Raw genomic sequence first — 24,892 nt, 5'->3', positions numbered from 1 at the left:
AGTGAAGAGAGATTTTGGAAGCAATTTAGAGGAGGTCGAGGCAGAGGAGGCCAGTGGCAGAAAGGAGGAAGTGAGGAGGGAAACAGGAGGAGGTTTGCATGGACACTTCCTGTTCACAAACTTCTTATGTTCCTCATTTCATTAACAGCAGCAGTGGAATTTCATGGACAATTGGCGTTGAGCACTAACTGGGAGGTAATGAGAGAGGGAGGATGCAGGTAGAGGCTGTTTGAATTTAAATTCTTTTTCTTCAGGGGGGTTGGGGGGCAGACTTTTTAGACGGCAATTTTAGGGCTGGAAAAAGTTCCTAGCAAACTGCAGTCCTCTGTAAACAGTGTTAGGCGTGCTGCCGGTCACTCAGCCCAGCGTGTTCTTCCAGCCACCAGCTCCCAATGGCGGCCCTACGTGTGGGATGCTGCGGGACCGCATGTCTGACCCCGGGCAGATTCAGTCCCTTCAACTTGGGGAAACACACTAGAAATGTGTCCCCCACCAGCGGTGAGCTAGAATGAGCTTCTCTGCAATAGTTAAGATAGAATCACCACGAGGAAACTCTGTACGGACCAGGGCAGAGATGTGGATGAACTAGGATTTCTGTCCTAAGCATGTGTGATCTATTTGACAGGTGCTGCACGCATGCACATGGGCACATGGACACACACAGCCACGAAACACTCAAAGGGGTAGGAGATGGTGTTATGTCTGAAGTGAGAGGAGAGGGGGCAGAGTCCCAGAGTGACCAGGTGGAAAAGGTGCTGGAAGAAGGCTGCTTTGAGCAGAGTCCTCAGACAGTGACACACAGATGGGTGACAGAGTAGGGTGACTACAACCAGAGGCTTTGATGGAAGGAAAACTGTTCCTGAGGAGGATGGCAGGCAGGCTGGCTTGGATAGATTGAAGACTCTGCAATTAGAAACAAGGAAAAAATGAAAAAAGTCAACTGTAAGAGGAGGAAGTTTGTGGAAGGCTTAATTCTCATTTTAGAATTAAAGTTATGAGGCCACATGATCTGTCATAAGTGAGGATACTCAGGACAGAATTGGCTACTGAGGAGTATGAACCAGAAGCTGATAATTACCCAAGTGCAAAGTGATCAGGGCTCTTCTGTCTGGACGAGTGGCTGTGGCAGAGATGGGAAGCCAAGGGGCCATCAGGACTCTGATGGATAATTTTATGTGTCAGCTTGGCTGGGCCACGTCCCCAAACATTTATTCAAACATTATTCTTGATGTTTCTGTGGAAGTATTTCTTAGATGAGATGAACGTCTCAATCAGTCACCTTTGAGCAAGACAGACTATCCTCCAGAAGGGGGTTGGGCTTCATCCAATCATCTGAAGGCCTTAGTGGAAAAAGACCAACTTTCCCAAAGAAGAGAAATTTCTGCAGCAGACCACCTTTGGACTTGAATTGCAATTCTTTCCCGGGCCTCTAGCCTGACAGAATATCCTACAGATTGTGGATCTGCCAAAAGCCGCCACAGTCACGTGAGTGTTATGGGCTGAATTATGCCCTCCCCACTCCCCACTACCAATTCATATGTTGAAGTAAAAAAAAAAGAAAAAAGAATATTAAAAAAAAGGAGTTCTCATTGAGGCTCCACAGGTTAAGAAAGTGCCATAGTATCCATGAGGATGTAGGTTCAATCCCTGGCCTCCCTCAGAGGATTAAAGCTCTGCAAGGTGTGGTGTAGGTTGCAGGTGCAGCTCGGATCTGGTGTTGCTGTGGCTGTGGCTATGGTGTAGGCCAGCAGTTGCAGCTCCCATCTGACCCCTAGCCCGGGAACTTCCGTATACTATGGGTGCGACCATAAAAATAAAACAACCAACCAAAAAAAAGAACCTATGTTGAAGTCCTAACCACCAGCACCTCACAATGGGACTGTATTTAGAAAGAGAGGCTTTAAAGAAGTAGTTAGGGTTACATGAATTCACTGGGGTGGGCCTTCATCCGCTCTGCCTTGTGTCCTTCTAAGAAGAGGAATTTCAGACACACGTGCACACACACAGAAGAAAGATCATGTGAGGACATACGGAGAAGGCAGCCACCCACAAGCCAAGGAGAGAGGCTTCAGAAGAAACCAACCCTGCCAACACCTTGATCTTGGACTTCCAACCTCCAGCACTGGGAGGTAATCTCTGTTTAAGCCGCCTCGTCTGTGGTATTTTGTTATGGCAGCCCGAGCAGACGGATACAAGGATAGCAGATTATAAATTCCTGGAACCCAAGGGCCATGCATTACGCCTTTGCTGCAGCTCAGGGCCTCACACATTATGTGTGTTTATGTGATAGATTGGGCCTAGAAGCCTTAACATCAGGGTCCCCTCCAATAGTGATGCACTGCTGATAAGGCACAGAGAGAGACAGATTCATCTGGGATACTGGGAATAAGGGCTTCAAGAAACAGATAGGATGGGATTTCTGTGTTCCAGGTAGAACAAGGGTCCACCAGATTGAAGTCAAATGAAGAATGATCTGAAACTGACTTCTTCTGTATTCTCTGCCGTGCTTAACATAATGACTAGGACTTAAGCGCCACTCAATAAAAGTTTTGTTGAATGACTAAGTGATCAAGACAGATGCAGATATCTTAAACACCTTTCAAAAAAACCGTTTAAACATTCCTGTATGCTTGTACGTGCCTAGAAATTTTATGAAAGAGATGGCTAAAGGTGGTGACTTCCGGGGCAGGGACAGGGTAAGAAGGCAGGCTTACTTTCACTGCATAGTTAGTAAGATTTCTGCATTTTCATGGGAATGATTTACCCCTGGGTGTTTCAGTAACTCACTAGATGATGTGCATCCCTGGGCTGAATGAACAGAGGCAACAGGGGCTGGAGAACTTTTTAACCCACCGCTCCATGCCCCCAGTATCCCCACAAACATTCTTCAGCTTTCCCTGAGTACCGTGGAGCACATGGACGGCGACCAGCAAACACAGGTCTTCACAGGTGACTCCATGACGCCCAGAGGGAGCACAGGGTGACAGTGTAGAGTCCCAGCACAACGAGATAGCTTTGGAAGAGCAGTCGGTCAAAGCGTCCCAGGAGGGCCAGCCATCCAGCCTCCTGTTGGTGTTCCTGGTCTTGGGTTTGGAGGTAGCTGCTGATGGATTGAAGCTGGGACCACACTTCCTTCAGGGCCCCAGACCGGGCCTGGTGCTCTTGACAGATAGGGGGCTCTGCAGGAGAGGAAGACACTCTAGGTGAATCAGGGGCTGCCGAGGCTCCTGTGCCTTTCTTGTGCCTTCCAGGAAGGTTGGGGGCAAAATGAGGAGTGGGTTGGGTTAGGATTGAGGACTCTGCCAGCCTGCTGAGAGGAGGCAAAGGTACTGAAGGAACCCCCAGAGAACATGGCAAGTAGGGTGTTGTGTAAGCATTGTGTTATGCAAGTAGGGTGTTGTGTGAGTAGGGTGTCTAGGTTACATCTATCCTGGAGATTTTCTGAGCTAGCAGCCAGCTCACATTGATTTAAGAGCTTTAGCTGCTGGAATGGTTCTTTTTTAAAAAAGTTAAAATATAATCGACATATAACATTATATTAGTTTCAAGTGTACAATATAACGATTCAATATTTGTATAGATTATGAAAAGATCACAACAAGCCTCGGTAACAACCATTACCACACACAGTGGAAATTTTTGTTCTTGTGGTGAGAACTTTTAAAATATACTCTCTTGGCAACTTTTAAGGATACAATAAAAATCTGGAATGCTTCATGAATTTTGTCCATCATCCTTGCATGGGGGCCGTGATAACCTCTGTATCGTCCCAGTTTTCGTATAAGTGCTGCCAAGGGAGCACGGGCATGGTTGGGACACTTTTTTGCATCAAGCAACTAAAACCCAAGTATATAGAAACGTGTATGTGTGTGAGCGCGCGCGTGCACACTCTACTATTCTGGAGTCAGTGGCTCCAACTGGAAAATAAAACAAGGTAAGGGGGCACAGGGCCTGATTGCTAGGCTAAAACGAGGCTTTCTGGAAAGCCCGCAGAAGATATAATGTAAAATGCAGGGCAGAGGCTTAGGAAGTCCATTTTTTCACACGGCCGACTCACAGCCTGCCACTCCACCCATGAGATCTAGGGCTGAGGGTGATAAAGCAAGACAGGGCAGGGACCTCAAGGCTTCTCACAAACCTGTGACCCCAGCACGCTGGGCCCTGGGATCCATTCCTGGCCCATCAGCATCAGCGTCCCCTCGAAAACACAAGAGGGTCTGCTCCTGCTGGCTGCACCGCTCATCGTGGAGGAACTTGACTGACAGGATGGACTTGGATAAGCTGAGAACCAAGAAGGCCATGCAGACTGTGAAGAAGACCTCTGAGGGCGGAGCCAGAGGAGGTGGAGTTAGGAGAAGTCTCTGGGCCCCCACCTTCCCCCAAAGAAAGGCAGCATCCAATCTTGGGCAGAGGTGAGGTAAGACTGGTGTCTGGGGGGCCCTGGGGCTGCTTACCTATCAGAGGGGTGCTCACTGTGCTCCTTGGCACCTCATCAGACATGTTGACCCTGAAGACGGTGTAGCCCACCAGCACGCTGGACTTGAACACAATCCTGGCGCGGCAGGTAGGCGGGAGGTAGAAACTCCCCAGGTCCACAAGCATTAGGAAGATGCTGGGAATCAACAGGCTCACAACATAGGCCAGTGGGCGCCTGCGAATCACCACCTGGATGTGGACAAGGAATCTGTTGAAAAGAGGGTCTTGACCAAACCCCCAGCCAAGAACACTTTCTGCAGTCCTGACATTTTTACATAATATGAAAAACCTATGCAATTTATAAATGGGAGATTACTCTGTGATTTAGAAAATATAGGAAAAAATCCTTAGAGTTCCCTGGTGGCCTAGCGGTTAAAGGATCTGGCATGGTCACTGCTGTGGCTCTGGTCATTGTTGTGGCATGGATTCAATCCCTGGCCCAGAAATTTCCACATGCCATGGGCGTGGCCAAAAATCCTTTAAGCTTTTGCATAGAATAATATTAATATTATTAATACTTAGAAGAAGAAGCTGGAGTTCCCGTCGTGGCTCAGTGGTTAACGAATCTGACTAGGAACGATGAGGTTGCAGGTTCGATCCCTGGCCTCACTCAGCGGGTTAAGGATCCAGCATTGCTGTGAGCTGTGGTGTAGGTTGCAGAAGCGGCTCAGATCCTGCGTTGCTGTGGTGGTGTAGGACAGTGGCTATAGCTCTGATTAGACACCTAGCCTGGGAACCTCCACATGCCGCAGGAGTGTCCCAAGAAATGGCAAAAAGAAAAAACAAAAAAAGAAGAAGAAACTACCATTTATTTAGCACTTGCTGTATGCCAGGCACTGGGCTATTGCATATGCTTTGTCTTATTTAATCCTCACAACTCTGACAGCTGGGTATTATCTCCATTTTACAAAGCTAGAAACTCAGGTTCCTAAAGATGTAATTATGGTCCAAATTCACACAGCAGGTGAATGAGAAACTGTTTTAGAACCAGGTCTTACACCAAAACCTTTCTTCTTAAACCACTTAGTACGTAACATATTGTTTGGTTTTGGGTTTAGTCTCTCTTCTTACTTGGCATGCAAACACCTCAGCTCCTGTGTGTCTGCCAGAGTCTGGGCAAGAACAAAGAGCATAATAAAGTTGGGAAAATTGAGGAGGGCTTGAAAAGGTGTGAGAAGGACATAAAGAACCCCCAAGGAGGAGGGCAGTGCCCAGGGGATCGAGACTGGGTGAGCTGTTCCTACCCTTAGGCTGCAGGGGCCAAAGGCAGGGATATTATTGGAACCTGAGGGGAAAGAAAGCTGGGTGGGCTTGTGGTTCCTCTCAGGAGCACAGCCACCCTGGCAGAGACTCCACACGGAGAGAAATGCAGAGATAAACATCCCATGCTCTCTCCCTGTCCCTCCAATCTCTTGCCATTGCTCCCCCTGCCTGCCACTGGCCCTGCCACTGGGGATTTCACCTTTGTGGGCCCCAACCCGGGAGCAAAAGTAGATGTGAGTGGGGGCAAGAGAAGATATTCTGCAGGGCCTGCAGCATGACTGGGTAGAGAGCTGCTGAGCAGGTTCTACAGCTAGGAATTTGTCTTACAAAATTACCATGATGGCTGTTGCCTTTTTGGGGGGCTGGGGGTGGCAAACCTGCAGCTTAAGGAAGTTCCCAGGCTAGGGATGGAATCAGAGTTCCAGCTGCCGGCCTATACCCAGTCACAGCAACGTGGGATCCTTAACCCACTGAGCGAGGCCAGGGATTGAACCTGCATCCTCATGGATGCTAGTCAGGTTCATTTCCGCTGAGCTACAATGGGAATTCCCTGGTCCCATTTTTTTTAGACCTCGCTGCTCTGGGATGGTGATGGCAAGTGTCTGTAATTAACACAAAATCTATTTTCATCCTTCCTGGAGAGTAATCAGGATACAACCAGGGACTGAACATACACCACAGCAATGACAATGCTGGATCCTTAACTGCTGGGCCACAAGGGAGCTCCAGAGGATAGCATTTTTTAAAATCCCTCATGGAGCCAAAAATAATATCTTAGAGTGGATATTGGATAAATATTTACTAAACAAAGGCATGTTCTTGGCCCTCTGCTGTTAGATTTGGAAAAAAATAATGTCTGAAAGCTCCCATTTCTCTGACTCACCAAACAACTTAGAAATCAAAGGGATGTTGTTTATTTAATCCTGTGAGTTTGTTAGCAGGTAATAATAGCAACCTCAATTAACAGATTTTTCTTTTTTTCTTTTTTTTTGGCCACACCCAAGGCATGTGGAAGTTCCCAGGCCTGGGATTGAACCTGTGCCATAGTGGCAGCCCAAGCCACTGCCATGACACCAGATCCTTAACCCTGCTGTGCCACAGGGAACTGCAATAATTTGAAAAAAAAAAAAAACAAAAACAAACAACTCATCCCCTGAAGTGAGCTGAGTAAGTGGCAGAGCTGGGGTGTGCCCCGTCTTCTGCTTCCAAGCCCTGTGCTCTTTCCCATGTGGCATGCTCATGGTCTGATCAGACCTCTGAGCTGAGTGCAAGTTCCTCTCCCTCACCTCTGTCTCTCTTTCTCTGGAAGAGAATCACATAGAAATGAGGCAAGGCAGAGGCCAGGGCTGGAGCAGCAGGAGGCAGAAGAAAGGCCTAGCTGGGTGAGACTAGATGTCACCTTGCTGGTAATAGTGGGGTGGGGTGGGGGTGGGCTCCCCAGCTTTTGGGTCTGGAAGTAGATCCCGGCTCTGTGGAGATCAGCAGACTACAGTCATTCAGCAGATTGCAGTCTGGCTGTTGTCTTTCACTTTAAACATAACTGGCTACAAATATCTAAACCAGTGCAATACACACTGCTTTGCAATCATGTGGTTAAAATACATTTTTACCAAAGTGCAGTCAACAAGAAAAGCCCTGAGTTGTCATCAACTGGCACTTCTCTACTCCCTTTGTCGTGCTGTGATAGCCATGGCTGTGGGCAGGTGGGGCAGGGAGAAGGGGTCAAGGGGTCTGAGGCCACCGGGTACTGCGTTGCGGCCCCACCAGGGCTGTTGGTGTTCTGGCCATATGGGGAGGTGAGGGCGACCAAGCCTGCTGTCTTTGTAAGGTAGACGCGCAAAAGACCTACAGAGGCCTAAGGGTGAATGTTACATAAAGGAGATGGAAAGTATAAGAACACCACCCTCAAGAAAAGTATAAGGAGGTATGATAGCTAAGCAGAAAGAGCTTAGACTTACAGCCCCTCAATTCTCTATGCTGTTTGAAGTGATCCTGAGCAGTAATGGACTTCTTCATGCCTTGATTTCCAACCCACCCTTTTTTTTGGCTGCACCCGGAGGCATGTAGAAATTCCCCGGGCCAGGGATCGAATCTGCACCACAGCTGTAACCAGAACCACAGCAGTGCAATACCTGATCCTTAACCTGCTGAGCCACCAGGGAACTCTGATTTTACCCTTTTTTCAAAAGCAGTTTACTTTTGCCTTGCCAAGCATCTTGGGTACAATTGAGATTAGCTGTTGTACTCTTTAAATAAAGTTCCCATGTAAATGGCACATGCTGAGATGATTCCTCTCTTTACCCAGAGGCTGATGCGGAGACTGAATGGAAATCTGGGTCAGAACCAAAGATAAGCAGGGTGGCACATTAGGGTCCCTGGTTTCCAAGGAAGTGCGGTTTCACCAAACATGTTCCCCAAGGTGCCAGGGGAGAGGTATAGCAGGGGCTAAGAGGTTGACAGATGGGCTGGCTTCATGCAGTAACAAGGAGCCTTGCACTTAGAAGGGCCCCATGCTGCAGGAGACCTAAATAGACATTTCTCCAAAGAAGAAACACAGATGGCCTATAGGCACATGAAAAAACGCTCGACATGGCTAATTATTAGAGAAATGCAAATCAGAACTACAATGAGAAAACAAACTTATGGTTACCAGAGGGGAAGAGTTGGGGGAGGGATGAGTTGGGGGTTTGGGATTGGCATATGCATACTATTGTTCATGGAATGAATAGTCAATGGGTACCTGCTGTAGAGCACTGAGAAATCTACTCAATATTCTGTGATGACCTACATGGGAATGGATACATGTATATGTATAACTGAATCACTTCGCTGTGCAGCAGAAATTAACACAACATTGTAAATCAACTATACTTCAATAAAATTTTTTTAAAACTACAGTGAGGTACCACCATTGCTCTTTATTCCCATGTTTAAGAAACATTAATTGAGCATGAACAGTGTGTCAGACACTAGAGTTAGAACTGGTGACAGGACAGATCCCTATTCTTGCCCTCTGACCCCCCCCCCCTCATGTCTTATGGGATTAGGAACCAGATTCTGATGGGTAGATATTTCACAGGACTGCAGATAGAAGTCTGCCCTAGAATGGACCATACTCAGGGTCTATACTTGATTTGATGAGGAGGTTTGAGATTTTCTGAGTTTATGTTTAGGTGACATTTGATCTTAGAATCGGTCCTGGAATGGGTTAAGAACTTTGAGGATGTTGGGATAGGATGACTCTATTTTGCACTTGGGACAAATATGAATTTGAGGGAGTCAGAGGGTGGCAGATTGCACTGGATTGAATAATGCCCCCCCACCCCAATTCATGTCCTTCCAGAAGCTCCGAATGTGACCTTGTCTGGAAATGGGATCGTTGCAGATAAAATCAGTTAAGATGTCTTACTGGAATAAGATGGGTCCTTAAATTAATATGGCTGATGTCCTTATAAGAAAGAGAAAAGAGGATAATGTCACATGAAGATGGAGGCAGGTATTAGAGTGATACATCTCCAAGCCGAAGAAAGCCAAAGATCACCTGCAACCACCGAAAGCTAAGACAGAGGTGGGAACAGATTCTACCTCAGCGTGTTCGGCCCAACCTCCCAACACCTCCATTTCAGATGTCTGACCTCCAGAACTATGAAAGGATAAATTTCCAGTGTTTTCAAGGAGTATTTTGTGACGGCAACCCTAAGAAACTAATACAGGTGACCTGTCCCGTAACTCACAGTGGAAAGATGACAGAGAATGGACTGGAATAGACTGCTTATCTTTAGCCGTGTGTCATCATTATGCAGGACCAGACATGTGGTTTCTGGAGTTAAGTCTAGGCTCCACTGGTCACCTGGTAAGCTTGGTTAAGAAACTTAGCTTCTCTGCACCTCAATTCAACCACTTGTAAAAATGTGGCTACTTGGAGTCCCCGTTTAATGGAGACGTGAGGATTATGTGTACACACTTTTAAAACGTGGTGATGTGGCGTAAATGCTGGGTTTGATGGTTACTGTTATCCTGTCTCCCTGGGCAGATTTTGAGGCCCATGTAGGAACCAAGAGTCTTGTGTTATTCACACTTGTATCCTTAGTGCTTATCATTGAACTTGGCACTTGATAAAAGCTCAAAAGATGTTCATTGGGTTGCATTAGTCTGTGCATTATGCTTGTTTTTGTTCCAAATGGTGGGGGAGTGGAGTGAGCCCAAATGGGGGGCTCTCCCATTAAGGTCAGTTTTCTGAGGGCTACCTCTCTGCAGGTTGTGTCAGAGGCAGCAACCCCTCTACACCCGGGGAACAGTTAAGTTACCAGCTCCGTGAGACGCTCTTCTCTGCAGAACTGCCCCTACCTAAAGCCCATCATTTCTAATGGACTAAAGGAGCTGGTGCCTTTAAATTCCACAGAAAAGGAAGAAAAAGCACTTTAGTTTCAGCCCGTGTTCTCCATTAGACACCCTTCAGGTGTTAGCAATATTATGCCACAATTTCATTATCCATTAAAGCCAGGTAATAATAAGTACACAAAGGTATTTGGAGCCTATTGATGTTAATGAAAGAGATCAATCTAATTCAGAATGTGTGTGTGGAGAGCTCCTTGGAGATGGAATAGGCCCCAAGGTTAGCCTCTAATTGCCTCCTTGATGGTAGACCCTACCAGTACTCAATTTTGCATGACCGTCTTTATGACATAGTTGGAATTTTGACGCCCAGACTCACGCTTCATACAGAAGCCCATTTGCCTCCTCTCCGAAGCCCCTCCCAACATTCCCAATTCAGAAAGAATGGGAAAGTTGCTCTCATTTACATAAGATCCTTGCACAAGAGTGAGAATTTCTTAGATCTAGATCATGGGTCAGGGTGATTAGCAGAAAGTCTGTGATTCCAGGGTTGCTTGAGTGACCCTAGAAGAGTCTCTAGGGATCTAGGGTCTCTGTGTCTCTGTCTCTATCTCTGGAGTGACGTGGAGGAGCTTAGAGGGATCTTCTATCAAGTTTATGAGCTGCATTCAATAGATATCTCAACAAAATTAATCTACCTTGATCTAGGAAAGAAAACTGCATCTGAAAAGGAGGATTCATGAGGCCCCTTTTTTTCTCAAATGCCCCTCTGTATTCTTCTAGGAGTCTCCTGTGGACCCCCAGCTCCTACCAGAATGAGCATTTACTTAGTGAGAGTACATTTGTGGTTGGGCTCGCTTTCGTTCCCACCAACTGTCTACCTTTTCTATCCAATGCGAGTTCTCAAGTTTTACTTCTACCCTTATTCTTTAAAAAGATAAAAAGAAACAAAACACTGCCATATAGACATGGAAAGCTCACCCCACTGTTTCTGGGGACCAGCATCTCCAAAGATGTCTTAAAGGAAACCTCCCCTCCCACGGCTGTTGGACCAGGTGCCAGGCTGCATATGGACATGCCTGCAGGCAGAAGTGTCTGTGCCCTGGGCCCCCTGTGGCCTGCAGCCTGACTCCAGAGTATCAGCAGTGCCCTCTGATAAACAATATGCATCCCCAAGCCGGCAGATGTGACTGCACATTAGCTGGAAGGAAGTGGCCACTCGGACGGACCATTTGATTCAGTATCAGTGGAAGTGCGTATATCAGGCCCAGAGCGATGATATATTTAGAATAAATCTTTGCTCCTCCTGCCTGCCCCACCTGTCCCCAGCTCCCTGCTGGCAGCCTGGACTGGGACTCAGAGGGTGATTAGATTAAGTGGGAGCTGGTCCTTTGCTGTCAGGACCCTGGCAGCATGGAACTGGGCTCTGAATTTTACATCATTGGCTAAAGATCGTTGAACAGGGTGATTTGATGGCTAAATTGAAAGTAGGATGTCTGGTGCAGAGTAAGAAAACATTAGCCAACCGTGCTGCACATGTGGGAATGGGAGGTAGGGAGGCTGAGAGAGGTCAGTGGGGACAAAGAACTGAACTGGAGAGTCACTGGATCTACTGTGTCTTCCAGGGAGTTCCCTGGTGGTCTAGCGATTAGGACTCAGTGCTTTCACGGGTGCAATCTCTGGTCTGGAAACTGAGATCCCATATCAAGCTGCTGCATGCCATGGCCAAAACCAAAAACAAATGAACAAAAAAAAAAAAACCCTTTTGTATTCTGAAGTTGCATGCAGAACTGCTCCTGAGTCTGGCTCCCTGTCCTACAAGACAGGATCTGTGAATCTGGATTCTCTCCCCATTCCATTTTGGAGGGCCAGGGTGGAAGGCAGCCCTGCTAAATAGGCCACCTTTAACCCCCAGGGCAAAGGAACTGGGGGAAAAGCTCCAAGAGCAGGAAATCATATCAATGCCCCCTCCAGCCTACCTCAATGTCAACACGGAATGGAGGAGAAGCAGGGCAGTGAAGACGGCAAAGCAACAGGACCGTCGTTCCCAGGGTCCAGGGAAGCCTCTCCTTCCTTTGACCATCTTTCATGCCTCCGTTCATCATATTTAAAATGGAGCTAGGACATAGAGAACCCTTTGCCGCTATTGAGAAGACAATATTTAGGCTAGAGGGTGACATGTAAGTACAAATAATGGCTGCTCTCTGGAGAGCGTGAGTGTGTGGGGGTGGGGGCTCGCGTGCTCTCCTATTTACCTGCCCATCTCTCGTCTTTGTTTGTCTCCTCTGTGCAGCGCAGGTAATGGTGTGTGCAGCTCTCCGGAGTGCTTGGTGGGTGACTGTGTTCCACCTTGCACGTGCTCCTCCCTCACATTCCCTTTAATGCTCTCCATTATTCGGGCTGCATTAATAATGTTTGGGAGCTGATATCTTTAAAATTAATGAGGTGTTTACTCTTAGCCAAGATACTCGTTGAAATTAAAAAAGCTTTCTTTTTCTCCTCTCCCTTTGCCTCGATTAAAAAAAAAAAAAAGTGGACAAATAAGTCACAATGCAAACTTGGCTAAAAACTGAGCAGAACAGGCAAAAACCCAAGCCCTAAACACAAGGAAGGCATGAGTTGAGATTAGCTGGTTCCCAGTGTTTTATATGAGTCAGGTTCAAATCACAGCTGTTTCTAAGAGGTCTTGGTTTAACAAGCACTTTGCTAGAAAGTGCCTCCTTACCTTTTGACCAAAGGAGGGTTTCTGCCCTAGATAATTGCTTATTTCACCACCACCACTGCCTTTAGCATATAGTTATCCATTGTAACCACAGCACCTTAGTCTAGTCTGAATTTTCCTTCTCGCTCTCTTTCTCTCTTTTTGTTGTTGTTGTTGTTGTTGCACCCATGGCATGCAGAAGTTCCCGGGTCAGGGATCGAACTCGTGCCACAGCAGCAACCTGAGCCACAGCAGTGACAATATTGGATCCTTAACCTGCTGTGTCACCAGAGAACTCCTGAATTTTCTTTCTTATTCAAAAGGTTTGTTTCCAGGAGAATCTGTGTGCAGTCCTGACCTGTCTGTAGTCTCTATTTTTCAATCCAATGACCTGGTGTGAAGGACCCTCCCAGCCTCCGACTACCACCGCCACCAGCTGGCTTTGTGCAGAAAAGCAGATGCTGAATACTAACAATGAGTCCACTAGCTGCAGGAGCTTTCGGCCAACCACATGTCAGGACCGGCTGCCAGGAGGGAAGGGAGAAAGGTACCCCTGAACTACAAAGCAGCAGGCTTTGCTGTCTTCCTCCTCCCTGCCCCCTAGGCACCTGCTGGACAAATTTCCCAAGAACCATGCAGTCAAGTGCATTCCTGGTGGCACATCTCATCAAGTCCTTTTAGAGCAATTGTTTTCTCTGATCTGGAAACCAATGCAGGTCTCTGCAGAACCTGCGGGGATTTGTTAGCTAATCCCTCAAAATACTCAAGTGAATAATAAAACAATTTTGTGCATTTGCATCTGGAATTAATTAATAATTTACTCAATTGCAAACAAGGCATTAATGTTAAAGTGACACTCATGTGTGAATTTCCTTTTTTTTTTCCTTCTCAATAACAATTAAAAGTGAGGATGTTAGGAGTTCCCACTGTGGTGCAGTGGGTTAAGAATCCAGGTGCAGTGGCTCAGGTCACAGCAGAGGCTTGGGTTTGATGCCCAGCCCAGTGCAGAGGGTTAAAGGATCTGGCATTGCTGCAGCTGCAGCATAGATCAAAGCTGCAGCTACATTTGAATCCCTGGTCCAGGTACTTCCATATGCCATGGATGCAGCCATAAAATTAAAAAAAAAAAAAAAGAGTTCTCATTGTGGCTCAGCCAGTTAAGAACCCGACATAGTGTCCATAAGGATGAGAATTCAATCCCTGGCCTCACTCAATGTGTTAAGGATCCAGCATTGCCATGAGCAGGTTGCAGATGCAGCTTGGATGCCAAGTTGCAGTGGCTGTGGTGGAAGCCGACAGCTGCAGCTCCGATTTGAACCCTAGCCTGGGAACTTCCATATGCCTCAGGTAGGGCCATAAAATAAAAAAAAAAATAGTGAGGATATTACATATATTGAAAGACTTGAGGATTCCTGCTGCAGTGGCTGGTTCAAGTCTGTGTCTGAAAACCACTCCCTATATTCACATATGGAATAGCTACAGCAGGAGTTTGGGATCTGGGACTGGACCCCCGGTCTCTGAAATGCCAAAATGCAAGTAGATGTCCAGAGTCATCCGAATCAGCTGTTCTTGGGCAATAAGGAATGAGAAGATGCAAGACAGCAGAGACTTCTCAACCTAATAGAGAAGGCCGAAGACGGCAGAGATGCGGACAGAGGGACAGGAATGGGGAGGACCTACATTAAACTGAATCTGTGCAAAATCTCCAGCGCTGCTCTGCAGGATGTTGTATGTTGAGGACACAGAAAGAAGTTCCCACTCGCTGTCATTCAAAAATGCCTTTTGGTTATGCATAATGTCTTCTCTGCTCCTCAGGAAGGCCAGGTCTACATCTTCCACTGAAAACAACAGAAACAGTTGACACTTCCCCACAGAGAGAGGCACTGATGTCAACCCACTTTTCCAACACCCAACTCAAATCCTTCCTTTTTACTCCTGCCCCAACATGTACAGTCTTACTGAGATGTGGTTCAATATACCACTTTGAATTAGGCATAGGGATGTGGGATAAAAACTTTCTGGTTGTGAAAAAAAGTAACTATGAGTTTAAGGTTTGTATTCCATTATCTGTAGAAGGATGGAGCTGGTGCCGTAACTTCTATAACATTTTTTTTCTTTTCTTTTTTATCTTTTTCTTTGTTTTTTTTTTTTTCCCCCTTTTTGCTTTTCTGTTCCTTTTTCAGCCTCCCCCTCGACACACGGAAGTTCACAGGCCAGGGATGGAATCCAAGCCAGAGCTGTGACTTACACCACAGCTGCAGCAACGCTGCATCCTCAACCCACAGAATCCCCCTACAACCATCTTCATGGCAGTGGAGGCCTAATGTATACCCATACTAACAGCAGCAAAGGGCTATATCTCCGGGCACAACACAGTACTTAGTCTGAATTACAGCAGGAGCCAAATAATTGCAAGAAGGGATTTAAATGTACAAAAAGTTAATTACATGTGAGAATAAAATATGCTGAAGGACAGCATAATACAATTTCACCTAGGTGTGCTCAGTCAGCACAAGTGTATTTGCCCACTAGCAGACTACGCCTCTCATGGTTTACCTGTGTGCAGAACGCTACTGAAGGTTAGGCTGCAATTCTGGATGTCAAATGGAAAAGCGTATGTCTCTAAACTGCATGCAGAGACCATCTGGATGGGCTTAGAGTGCTTAATGGTCCCAGATGAGTTCACATAAACATAAGGAAGGTCAGGGGATCTTTCAATGTCCACACTATATGAAACACAAGAGAACTTGTTGACACAAAGAAGGCTTTAGTCCTTTCAATACAAAACCAGAACTGATTACAAGATGGTAGTGCCACCCAAGACTAACCTAGAAGTGCAAAGACAGAATCACATTTTCCATGAGCTCTTCACCCTGGCAAAGACAGGTTCAGCAATGACAGCCCCGTATGTCAACTTACTTGCTGCTGCTAAAACACAGACATAACCCATGTGCAACATCAAGCATTAGCGATCAAAACCTGTATCTTAAATGATGTTGACTCAGGGTACCTCTAACCTGAATATTCCCACCAATATGTTCCTCTTCAAGTTGAGAAACAAAAAAATAGTGACAATGATTGAAAGGAAGCAGAAACTGTCCTGAATATTCTAAGCATCTAAACCCCACGGAAATACACCCCAGCACACTTACAACTCATTAATGATGATGTCAGGGGCCCAGACGGCACTTAGAGGTAGGGAGATCTCTCGAATCTCATCAAACATGCTGGAATTCCAAGATAAAAACTCATCATTCCAAACCTGTAGCCAAACAGGAAACATCACAAATGGGCAACGTCAGCCTCCACAAAGAACAGAAGCAGGATTTGGGTAAATAACTCAAATGATCAGCCTGTTGGTACTATCTATCAGAGCGGAGGTTTTTCCAACCAACTCCCGAAGATGGTTGCTCCAACCATGTATCTCATACAGATTCTAATAAATCGGGTCTGCTGCAGATATAAGGAACAATAAACACAAAGATAATAATTATATCTTGCAACAGATTGAGTTCAGGAGTCCAGCATGCATGGAAGCAAACTTAAACACTTACCTCACAGTACCATACACTTGTCTTTATTTTTTGATTCTGGGCATCCTACGAAACAAAAAGAAAATCCACACCAAACCTTAGTGTGTCAGTAAATCAAAGCCTAATTCAACAGCATGACAATCCAGAGGAGGAAAATCAAATCCAACTAAATAATGCTGGTTTTCTTTTTTCTTTTTTTCTTTTGTCTTTTGGCTTTTTAGGGCTGCACCCGCGGTATATGGAGGTCCCCAGGCTAGGGGTTGAATCAGAGCTACAGCTGCCGGCCTATGCCAGAGCCACAACAACGCCAGATTTGAGCCATCTCTGCAACCTACACCACAGCTCATGGCAATGCCAGATCCTTAACCCACTGAGCGAGGCCAGGGATCAAACCCGCAACCTCATGGTTCCTAGTGGAATTCGTTTCTACTGCGCCACAATGGGAACTCCTGGTTTTCTTTTTTTAATTAATTTATTTTTTTGTTCATTAGGGCCACGCCCATGGCACATGGAAGTTCCCAGGCTATGCCACAGCCACAGCAACCCCAGATCCGAGTGGAGTCTGGGACCTACACGACGGCTCACGGCAACTCCGGATCTTTAACTCACTGAGCAAGGCCAGGGATCAAACCTGAATCCTCATGGATATTAGTTTGGTTTGTTACTGCTGAGCCACAGTGAGAACTCCAAAATAATGCTCATTTTAAAAACATTACCTCAATGCTTCAAGAACTGACTATTCTCAGTTCTTATTTACTACGCACACCTGTCACTACGAGCTTTACTATTATTATCTATGACAAAATGACACTTTAACTGCACTTGACATCTTAAATGATTTTGCTAATCTCTTTCCTACCTTAATTAGTTACTCTGCCATTAATCAGACTAAAAGATGATATACAGTCATAGCCAATTCTGGACTAAAAAGATGAGACCAAGCTTTAATTTGTAATCAAGATGTTATTCAGAATCTTTCAATGTGCATTATCTCAACTGCCATTGGCAGCCATTCCTACTGTTACCTTATGTTTGGATTTCTCTCCTTATAGAACAGACAGAAAAAGCTTAATCTGAATGACGTATATTTTTAGTAACAGAAATAGATGTGATTTCCCATGGCTGCAATGAGTCAGTGATAAAAAAAAAATCCTACAAACAAACAAACAAACAAACAAACCCTCTTTACTAATTTTTTATATTGAATCCAGTAAAAAAAAAAAAAGTTTTTTTTTCTAAAGTTACTACGTTCTTAGGGATTAAAAGGAAAGGAATAGCTCACACCACATACAAACATTAACTCAAAACGGATCATAAAACTAAATATAAGAGCTAAAACTATAAAGCTCTTAGACGAGAACATGAGTAAATCTTCATGACTTTGAATTAGGCAATAATGTCTTAGGAAACCACAAACACAAGCAACAAAAGAAAAAATAAAAAGGATTTCATCAAAATTTAAAACTTTTGTGTTTTAAAGAACACCATCAGGAAGTCAAACAACTACCCACAGTATGGGAGAAAATATCTGCAAATCACACATCAAGTAAGGGGCTTGTATCTGGAATATAAAAAGAACTCCTACAAATCAACCATTAAAAGATAAATGGCCCAACTTAAAAATAAGTACCAAAGGACACAATCAACAGAGTGAGAAGGCAATTCACGGAATGGGAGAAAGTATTTGTAGATTATGTATCTGATATCTAATATACGGGTTAATATCTCAAATATTAGAGAACTTCTACAACTCAAAACAAAACAAAAATCCCTATTAAAAATAGACAAGAGATTTGAATAGACATTTGTCCAAAGCAGATATACAAATGGCCAATAAACCCATGAAAATATGCTCGACATCACTGCTATGGACCAAATTGTGTTCTTCCAAAATTCATATGTGACTATTGGAGATAGGACTTATAGAAGATAATTAAGGTGCAAGGATGGGGGCCCTCATCTAATAGTAGTGGTGGCCTTAGAAAAGGAGGAAGAAAGAATGATCTCTCTTTCTCCTCCACATGAGGATATAGTGAGAAAGTAGCCATCTGCACGCTGGGAAGAGAGCTCCTACCAAGAACCAAACTGGCTGGAACTTTGATCTTGAATTTCCCAGCCTCCAGAACTGCGAGAAATAAATTTCTGTTGTTTAAGCTACCCAGTCTATGGTATTTGTTAAGGCAGTTAGAGCTGGATGACACAACCTCTAATCATGAGGGAAATACAAATCAAACCCACAATGAAGTATCATTTCACTCTCATTAGGATGGCTACAGTTTTTTTAAAAAGCAGAAAATAAGTGTCAATGAGGAAAACTGGAATTGGAATTCTTGTGCACTATTTGTAAGAAGATAAAATGGCTGTGGAAACAGTGCAGCTACTCCTAAAAACTTAAAAATAGAATTACTATATGGTCCAGCAATTCCACTCCTCAGCATTTACCCAAAAGAATGAAAAGCAGGGGCTTGGACAGATATTTGTACATCTATGTTCATAGTAGCATTATTCACAATAGCCAAGTGACCATCAATGGATGAACGGATGAACAAAATGTGATATATACATAGACTGCAATATTATTCAGCCTTTAAAAGGAAGAAAATTCTGGAGTTCCCGTCATGGCTCAGTGGTTAACGAATCCAACTAAGAACCATGAGGTTGTGGGTTTGATCCCTGGCCTTGCTCAGTGGGTTGGGGATCTGGCGTTGCCGTGAGCTGTGGTGTAGGCCAGCAGCTACAGCTCCGATTCAACCCCTAGTCTGGGAACCTCCATGTGCCGTGGGAGCGGCCCAAGAAATGGCAAAAAGACAAAAAAAGGAAAATAAAATAAAATAAATAAATAAAAGGAAGAAAATTCTGACACATGCTACAACATGAATGAGCCTAGAAGACACCATGCTAAGTCACAAATAAGCCAGTCATAAAAGGACAAATACGATTTGATTCCACCATATACAGTCTGGGTACCTAGACAAGTCAAATTCATTGAGAGAGAAAGTAGATGATGGTTGTCAGCTGGGAATAGGAAATGTGGAGTTTGTGTTTAATGGATACAGAGTTTCAGTTTTGGAAGATGAAGAGTTCTGGAGATGGGCAGTGGTGATGACTGCACAACAACAAGCATATACTTAATGCTACTGAACTGAAAACTTAAAAAGGTTAAGATGGCAATTGTTATGTGCATTTTACCACAAGAAAAAATGGTAATTTTAAAATGAGCAAAGGACTTGAATAGATATTTCTCCAAAGGAGATATACAAATGTGACCAATTAGCACTTGAAAAGATGCTCAACATCATTTGTTACTAGGGAAATGCAAATTAGAGCCACAATGAGATACCACTTCACTCCATTAGGACAGATAAAATTAAAAAGACAGAAAATAGCAAGTGTTGAGAGGGATGCAGAAAAACTGGAGCCCTCATACATTGTTAGGAGGATTATAAAATGGTGCAGCCACTTTGCAAAACAGCATGGTAGTTCCTTAAAATTTTAAATATAAAGTTACCATATGACCTAGCAATTCCACTTCTAAGTGAATAATCAAGAGACTTGAAAACCTAAGTCCACACACACACACACACACACACACACACAAACCCTGTACAGGAAAAAATAAAAAAAAAACCTGTACAGGAATGTTCCTAGCGGCCTTACTGATGATGTCAAAAGCAGAAATAACCCAAAATCTATCAACTGATGAATCAATAAAATGCGGTATTATATAACCATTCAATAGAATATTTTTTAGCATACAACAGTAATGAAATAAGATATATGCTACAACATGGAACCTTGAAAACATTATGCTAAATGGAAGAATTCAGTCACAAAAGGCCATTTATTGTATGATATGTTTATATGAAATGTCTAGAGTAGACAAATTTATAGAGATCAAAAGTGTTTGCCTAGGGTTGGTGGGGGTGAGATGCAGGAGGCGACTGCTAACGGTATGAGCGCTCTTTCTGAAGTGAGGAAATGTTCTGAAATTAGATAGCAACGTTGGTTGCACAACTCTGTGCATACACTAAAGCCACCGAGCATATACTTTTTAAAAACAAATTTTATGGCCACACCTGCGGCCAGGGATTCTTAACCTACTGTGCCATAGCTGTTAACTCCTGAAGTGTATTTTAAATGGATGAATTTTGTGGTTAGTTATATCTCAATAAAGCTGCCATTTAAAAAAATGTATTAATAATGAGGAATTCCTGTTGTGGCTCAGCGGATTAAGGACACGAAATTGTCTCCATGAGGATGCAAGTTTGATCCATGGCCTTGCTCAGTGGGTTAGGGATCTGGTGTTGCCACAAGCTGCTCCATAGGTTGCAGATGCGGCTTTCTCAGCTGCAGCTCTGATTCGACCCCTGGACCAGGAACTTCCATATGCAGCATGTGTGACCATAAAAAGAGAAAAAAAAAAGATGAAAAAGGTATTAATAAAGGAAAAGGAAACCATTTTCGAAGACATTTCCAGGGAATTTATAAGAAGTGTATACAAATACTGATAAAACCATTCCTTTCCATGTATAATCCATCATTAAAAAATTACATTATTTGAACAGAATAGGAGGCAAGGAAAATCCAAGACAAAAACATGTTAAATAAAATGGGTAGGAATTCTCTGGTGGCTCAGCAGGTTAATGTTCTGGCATTGTCACCGCTGTGGCTGAGGTTTGATACTTGGCCCAGGAATTTCCGCATGCCATGGCATAGCCAAAATAAATAAATTTAAATAAAATGTGTAAAACATTTCACCTGCTGATTTTGGTTCAAACCCAAGGGGTCATTTAAATAACCTTTGTATTTCTATAGTATTTAGTATAATACCAATTTCAGTAAAATAACAGAGTTGGGTAATTACGCCATGGATGCAAATAGCAGCTCCATTTTCCTCCCCATAACAAGGTATATTAAATTAATTATCCAGTCAATTTTCCAAACATATCAAAAATATATAATTTTTGTGCACAGGGTCAAGACCATCACTCTCTTCAATCCAGGCTGGGGGTGGGGGTGGGCAGGGAGGCGCCATTGATCAGTACTCTTTGTGAGGGGTGCACCCGGAATGCAGCACTCAGACTGTATAGGCATACTCAGGGTGGCACCATTTGAAAGAGAAACAACAAACTTTTTAAAGTCCCCCCCCCCACTTTGCAATCAAGAAAGCAAGTTCTACTGGATAAAGAACTCTAGGTACCTGGAGAAAGAAGGGACTCTGTGCAGATACAGTGACCCTGCTTTAGAGGTTCAACAAAAGCTAGTCTGAGTGAACTTGCTCTACAGGTTTTTTTTTTCTTTTTCTTTTTTTTGTCTTTGTGCCATTTCCCGGGCCACTCCCATGGCATATGGAGGTTCCCAGGCTAGGGGTCTAATCGGAGCTGTAGCCACCGGCCTAGGCCAGAGCCACGGCAACATGGGATCCGAGCTGCATCTGCAACCTACACCACAGCTCACGGCAACGCCGGATCCTTAACCCACTGAGCAAGGGCAGGGACCGAACCCGCAACCTCATGGTTCCTAGTCAGATTTGTTAACCACTGCGCCACAACGGGAACCCCTCTACAGATTTTTAAGAACTTCAAATCGATCCTTGGGAAAGGCAGGTTTTAAAGTCCCTTAGTCTCCTCGAGCGATTGGTTCCAGAATTCCCTTGGATACCAAAATCCATAGATTCTCAAGTCTCTTATATACAAAATGGAGAAGTATTTGCATATAACCTGTACATATCCTCCCATATACTTTAAATCATCTCTAGATTATTCATATACCCAAAACAATGCAAATGTAAACAGTTGTTGGTGCGTGCCGGGGGGAGGGGGCAGGGAATGGTTGGGGGTTTATAGATGCAAACTGTTACATTTAGAATGGAAAACAATAAAGTCCTACTGTGTAGCACAGAAGGCTATACCTAATCTAGAATGATCATGATGGAGAGTAATATATTAAAAAAAAAAAGAACGTATATGTTAAAAAAAAAGTTGGTGCACGACAAACTCAAGTTTTGCTTTTTGGAACTTTCTGGAATTTTTAAAAATATATATATTTTTGATGCACAGTTGGTTCAATCTGCAAATGCGGAGGCCAAGGAAATGGAGGACTGACTGTACAAAGCGAAAACACTGAATTCACAAGTATTTGCCCAAGGAACAGCTTGGAGGAGATACAGAGGGGACTCCCAGCCAAGATCGTTCTGCAGGACTCATAGCAGTTAAAAAAAGACCTCTACTGGAGTTCCCTGGTGGTTCAGCAGGTTAAGGATCTGGCATTTTTGCTGCTGTGGCTCAGGTTTGATGCCTGGCCTCAGAACCTCTGCATGCCACAGGCATGGCCAAAACAAAACAAGACAAAAACCACCACTACTGAGAGCTCAAGGTCACGTGACACCATTTTCTTCCAAGTTTACTGGCTGAGAGAGCATGAAATAGATCATGTCTCACCCACAAAAGCAGGAAAAGCTCAGTTCTATGCTTAGTTGCCATTAATGAAGGTTCCCCAATAATAGGGGGAAAAAGTCCAAAATGCAGTTTCTATCACAGGGAAATAGAACTTTTAATTGCTCTTTCATAACAAACATACTTTTATATATATGAATTGTCCCAACCTTTCTTTGTCACTGTCACACCAAGTTGTGAATGTATCATGTGGCTGGGAAGGAAAGTCTGTCTGTCTTAGTGTTTCATTGTCACTGTCATTTTACCTGGTTGGTTCCTTTTCACTGCCGTGTTGATGCCTTAGCTTGTTTTTCTCTTCCTGCCCAGTCCTTTGTCATGTTACATGTAACAATAATGTTAAGAATTTTTTTCCCTAACATCTTATGGGGGTGTCTGAGAGGATTCGTCATTCAGCCCTAAAGAACACAATGTCAAAAAAGAAGTTTGAGGCTAAAACTGAAATCTTTTTTTGTCAAGAGAAACAAGTTTCTCAATGCCAGCTGGTGAACATAATTGGTTCTCTGGTGGCATTATTCACAGCTTTTCCCTCTGTGTATATCTCTCTCTTTTTTCTTTAGATACCTTCCATCTTGCTTGTTAAAAGCAAAGGATATTTTAGAGAATTGGAATTCATTAGTCTTCCTAACAGAGGGAGTCTATTTAGATCTAAATTGGTGGTTAGCAAATATACAGATAATTCCCGCACATTCTTATTTATCTTTCCCAGTTCCAAAGACTATAGAAACAGATGCCTCAACGTCTGGCTGGGAGGCTCTAGTCAATGGACTGGAATACAAAGGTATCTGGGATTCAGAATTGACAAAACTCAATAGAAACAAATTGAAACTCTTCACTGTTGAGTAGATTATCTCTATAATCAGATTTCCCTAAGGTACTCATAATACCCAGAAATTCTAAGGCAGGACTGTAGTCTTTCATGTAAACAAAACAGGAGGCAAAACATTATAATGGAAGCGAGGTGATGAAAGCTGGGCTGAAAGCTCTTCACTCCAAACAAAAGTTGCCAGCAGTTCAGCTGCTGGCAGATGCAACCAACAAATTATCTATTCACATTGGGAGTGTCCTTGTCTGAGCTGAATCTGTGAGTGATTTTATCAAGTCCTTCAAATCAGCCCTTACCTCTAGAAGGAACTTTAGGATTAGCCCACTTGAATGTAATAGAGACATTTGCAAAGCATATTAGACTAAGTCATTTATAAAGATGATCCTAGAATTGTACTCATATATCTTAATTGGTTAGAGAAATATCTACCCATATCTTTGAAATAAGATATACTGTTCTGCATATTGAGGGAAATACGAACATGAGTTAAAATAATCCTTCCTTCAAGTAGCTATTAATAAACTAGGGAATGCGACTTTTAACAGATAATTACATGCATTAAGAAGTATACATACTTCATTAGATTTAAAAGAGGAAGACATTGCTCTCAGTTTGGAGAACTGAGAAGAATTTCTTTTAGGGGCTGAGATTTAAGGGCTATGTTATTTTACAGATGGAGAATGAAAAGGAAGACATTCAGTGGAGGAAATAATAGAATGAATAGCAATAGAGGCAAGAGCAAGAAGGAATCCAGGTCCATTGTAGCACTGAGTACATGTAGAAGATAAAGTTAAGACTATAGATGAGGATAAAACTAGAGGGATGGAATATAGGATTTTTCCATATTTCTGAAAGCAAATTTTTCATGTCCAATAAAATGTCTAACACATTCTTATAAAAAATTACATATTCCACAACAATGAACAAAGGCATATTTTAAAAAAATAACAGTATTCTCCTTACCTACCATAACGAGTATGATTTTTTTTTCTTTTACTGCGGTAGGAAAGAAGAGTTACATTAAAAATTATATATACATATATATATACACACACACATATATATGTATGACTGGGTCAATTTACGGTACAGTAGAAATTGGCAAACACTGTAAATCAACAATACTTGAATACAAAAATTTTCAATTTGATATAGTCATTCCAAGGGAAAACATTAATATAAAGACTTTACTCCTTTTCCTTATCTCCAAATAAGCCTCTAATGCAAAGTCTAAGCAATTTTACTTTTTTTTTATAGTTGATTTACAATGTTCTGTTCATTTCTGCTATACAGCAAAATGACCCAG

The 24,892-nt window shown here is 43.5% G+C and overlaps 1 protein-coding gene and 1 non-coding gene across 2 annotated transcripts in view; both read right to left on the bottom strand.

Annotated features, from left to right (window-relative positions):
- Positions 1-2,911: 2,911 nt before the first annotated feature.
- HTR3B (5-hydroxytryptamine receptor 3B) overlaps positions 2,912-24,892 on the bottom strand; it is a 35,467-nt gene continuing 13,486 nt past the window's right edge. Inside the window, exons 3-9 of the mRNA XM_047754356.1 lie at positions 16,330-16,374; positions 15,928-16,037; positions 15,332-15,501; positions 14,456-14,613; positions 4,455-4,665; positions 4,139-4,321; positions 2,912-3,179 (exon numbers count right to left, since the gene is read on the bottom strand). Coding sequence (XP_047610312.1) covers positions 2,944-3,179; positions 4,139-4,321; positions 4,455-4,665; positions 14,456-14,613; positions 15,332-15,501; positions 15,928-16,037; positions 16,330-16,374 — 1,113 coding nt within the window. The 3' untranslated portion in view covers positions 2,912-2,943. The remainder of the gene's footprint in view (positions 3,180-4,138; positions 4,322-4,454; positions 4,666-14,455; positions 14,614-15,331; positions 15,502-15,927; positions 16,038-16,329; positions 16,375-24,892) is intronic.
- LOC125112238 (U6 spliceosomal RNA) lies at positions 3,699-3,802 on the bottom strand. The gene has a single exon (XR_007131046.1). It is a non-coding gene; the product is annotated as a U6 spliceosomal RNA (small nuclear RNA).

This window comes from Phacochoerus africanus, chromosome 11 (genome assembly GCF_016906955.1).
Source record: "Phacochoerus africanus isolate WHEZ1 chromosome 11, ROS_Pafr_v1, whole genome shotgun sequence".
In the NCBI taxonomy this organism is placed as follows: Eukaryota; Metazoa; Chordata; class Mammalia; order Artiodactyla; family Suidae; genus Phacochoerus; species Phacochoerus africanus.
This window is presented reverse-complemented; position numbering and strand designations above follow the sequence as displayed.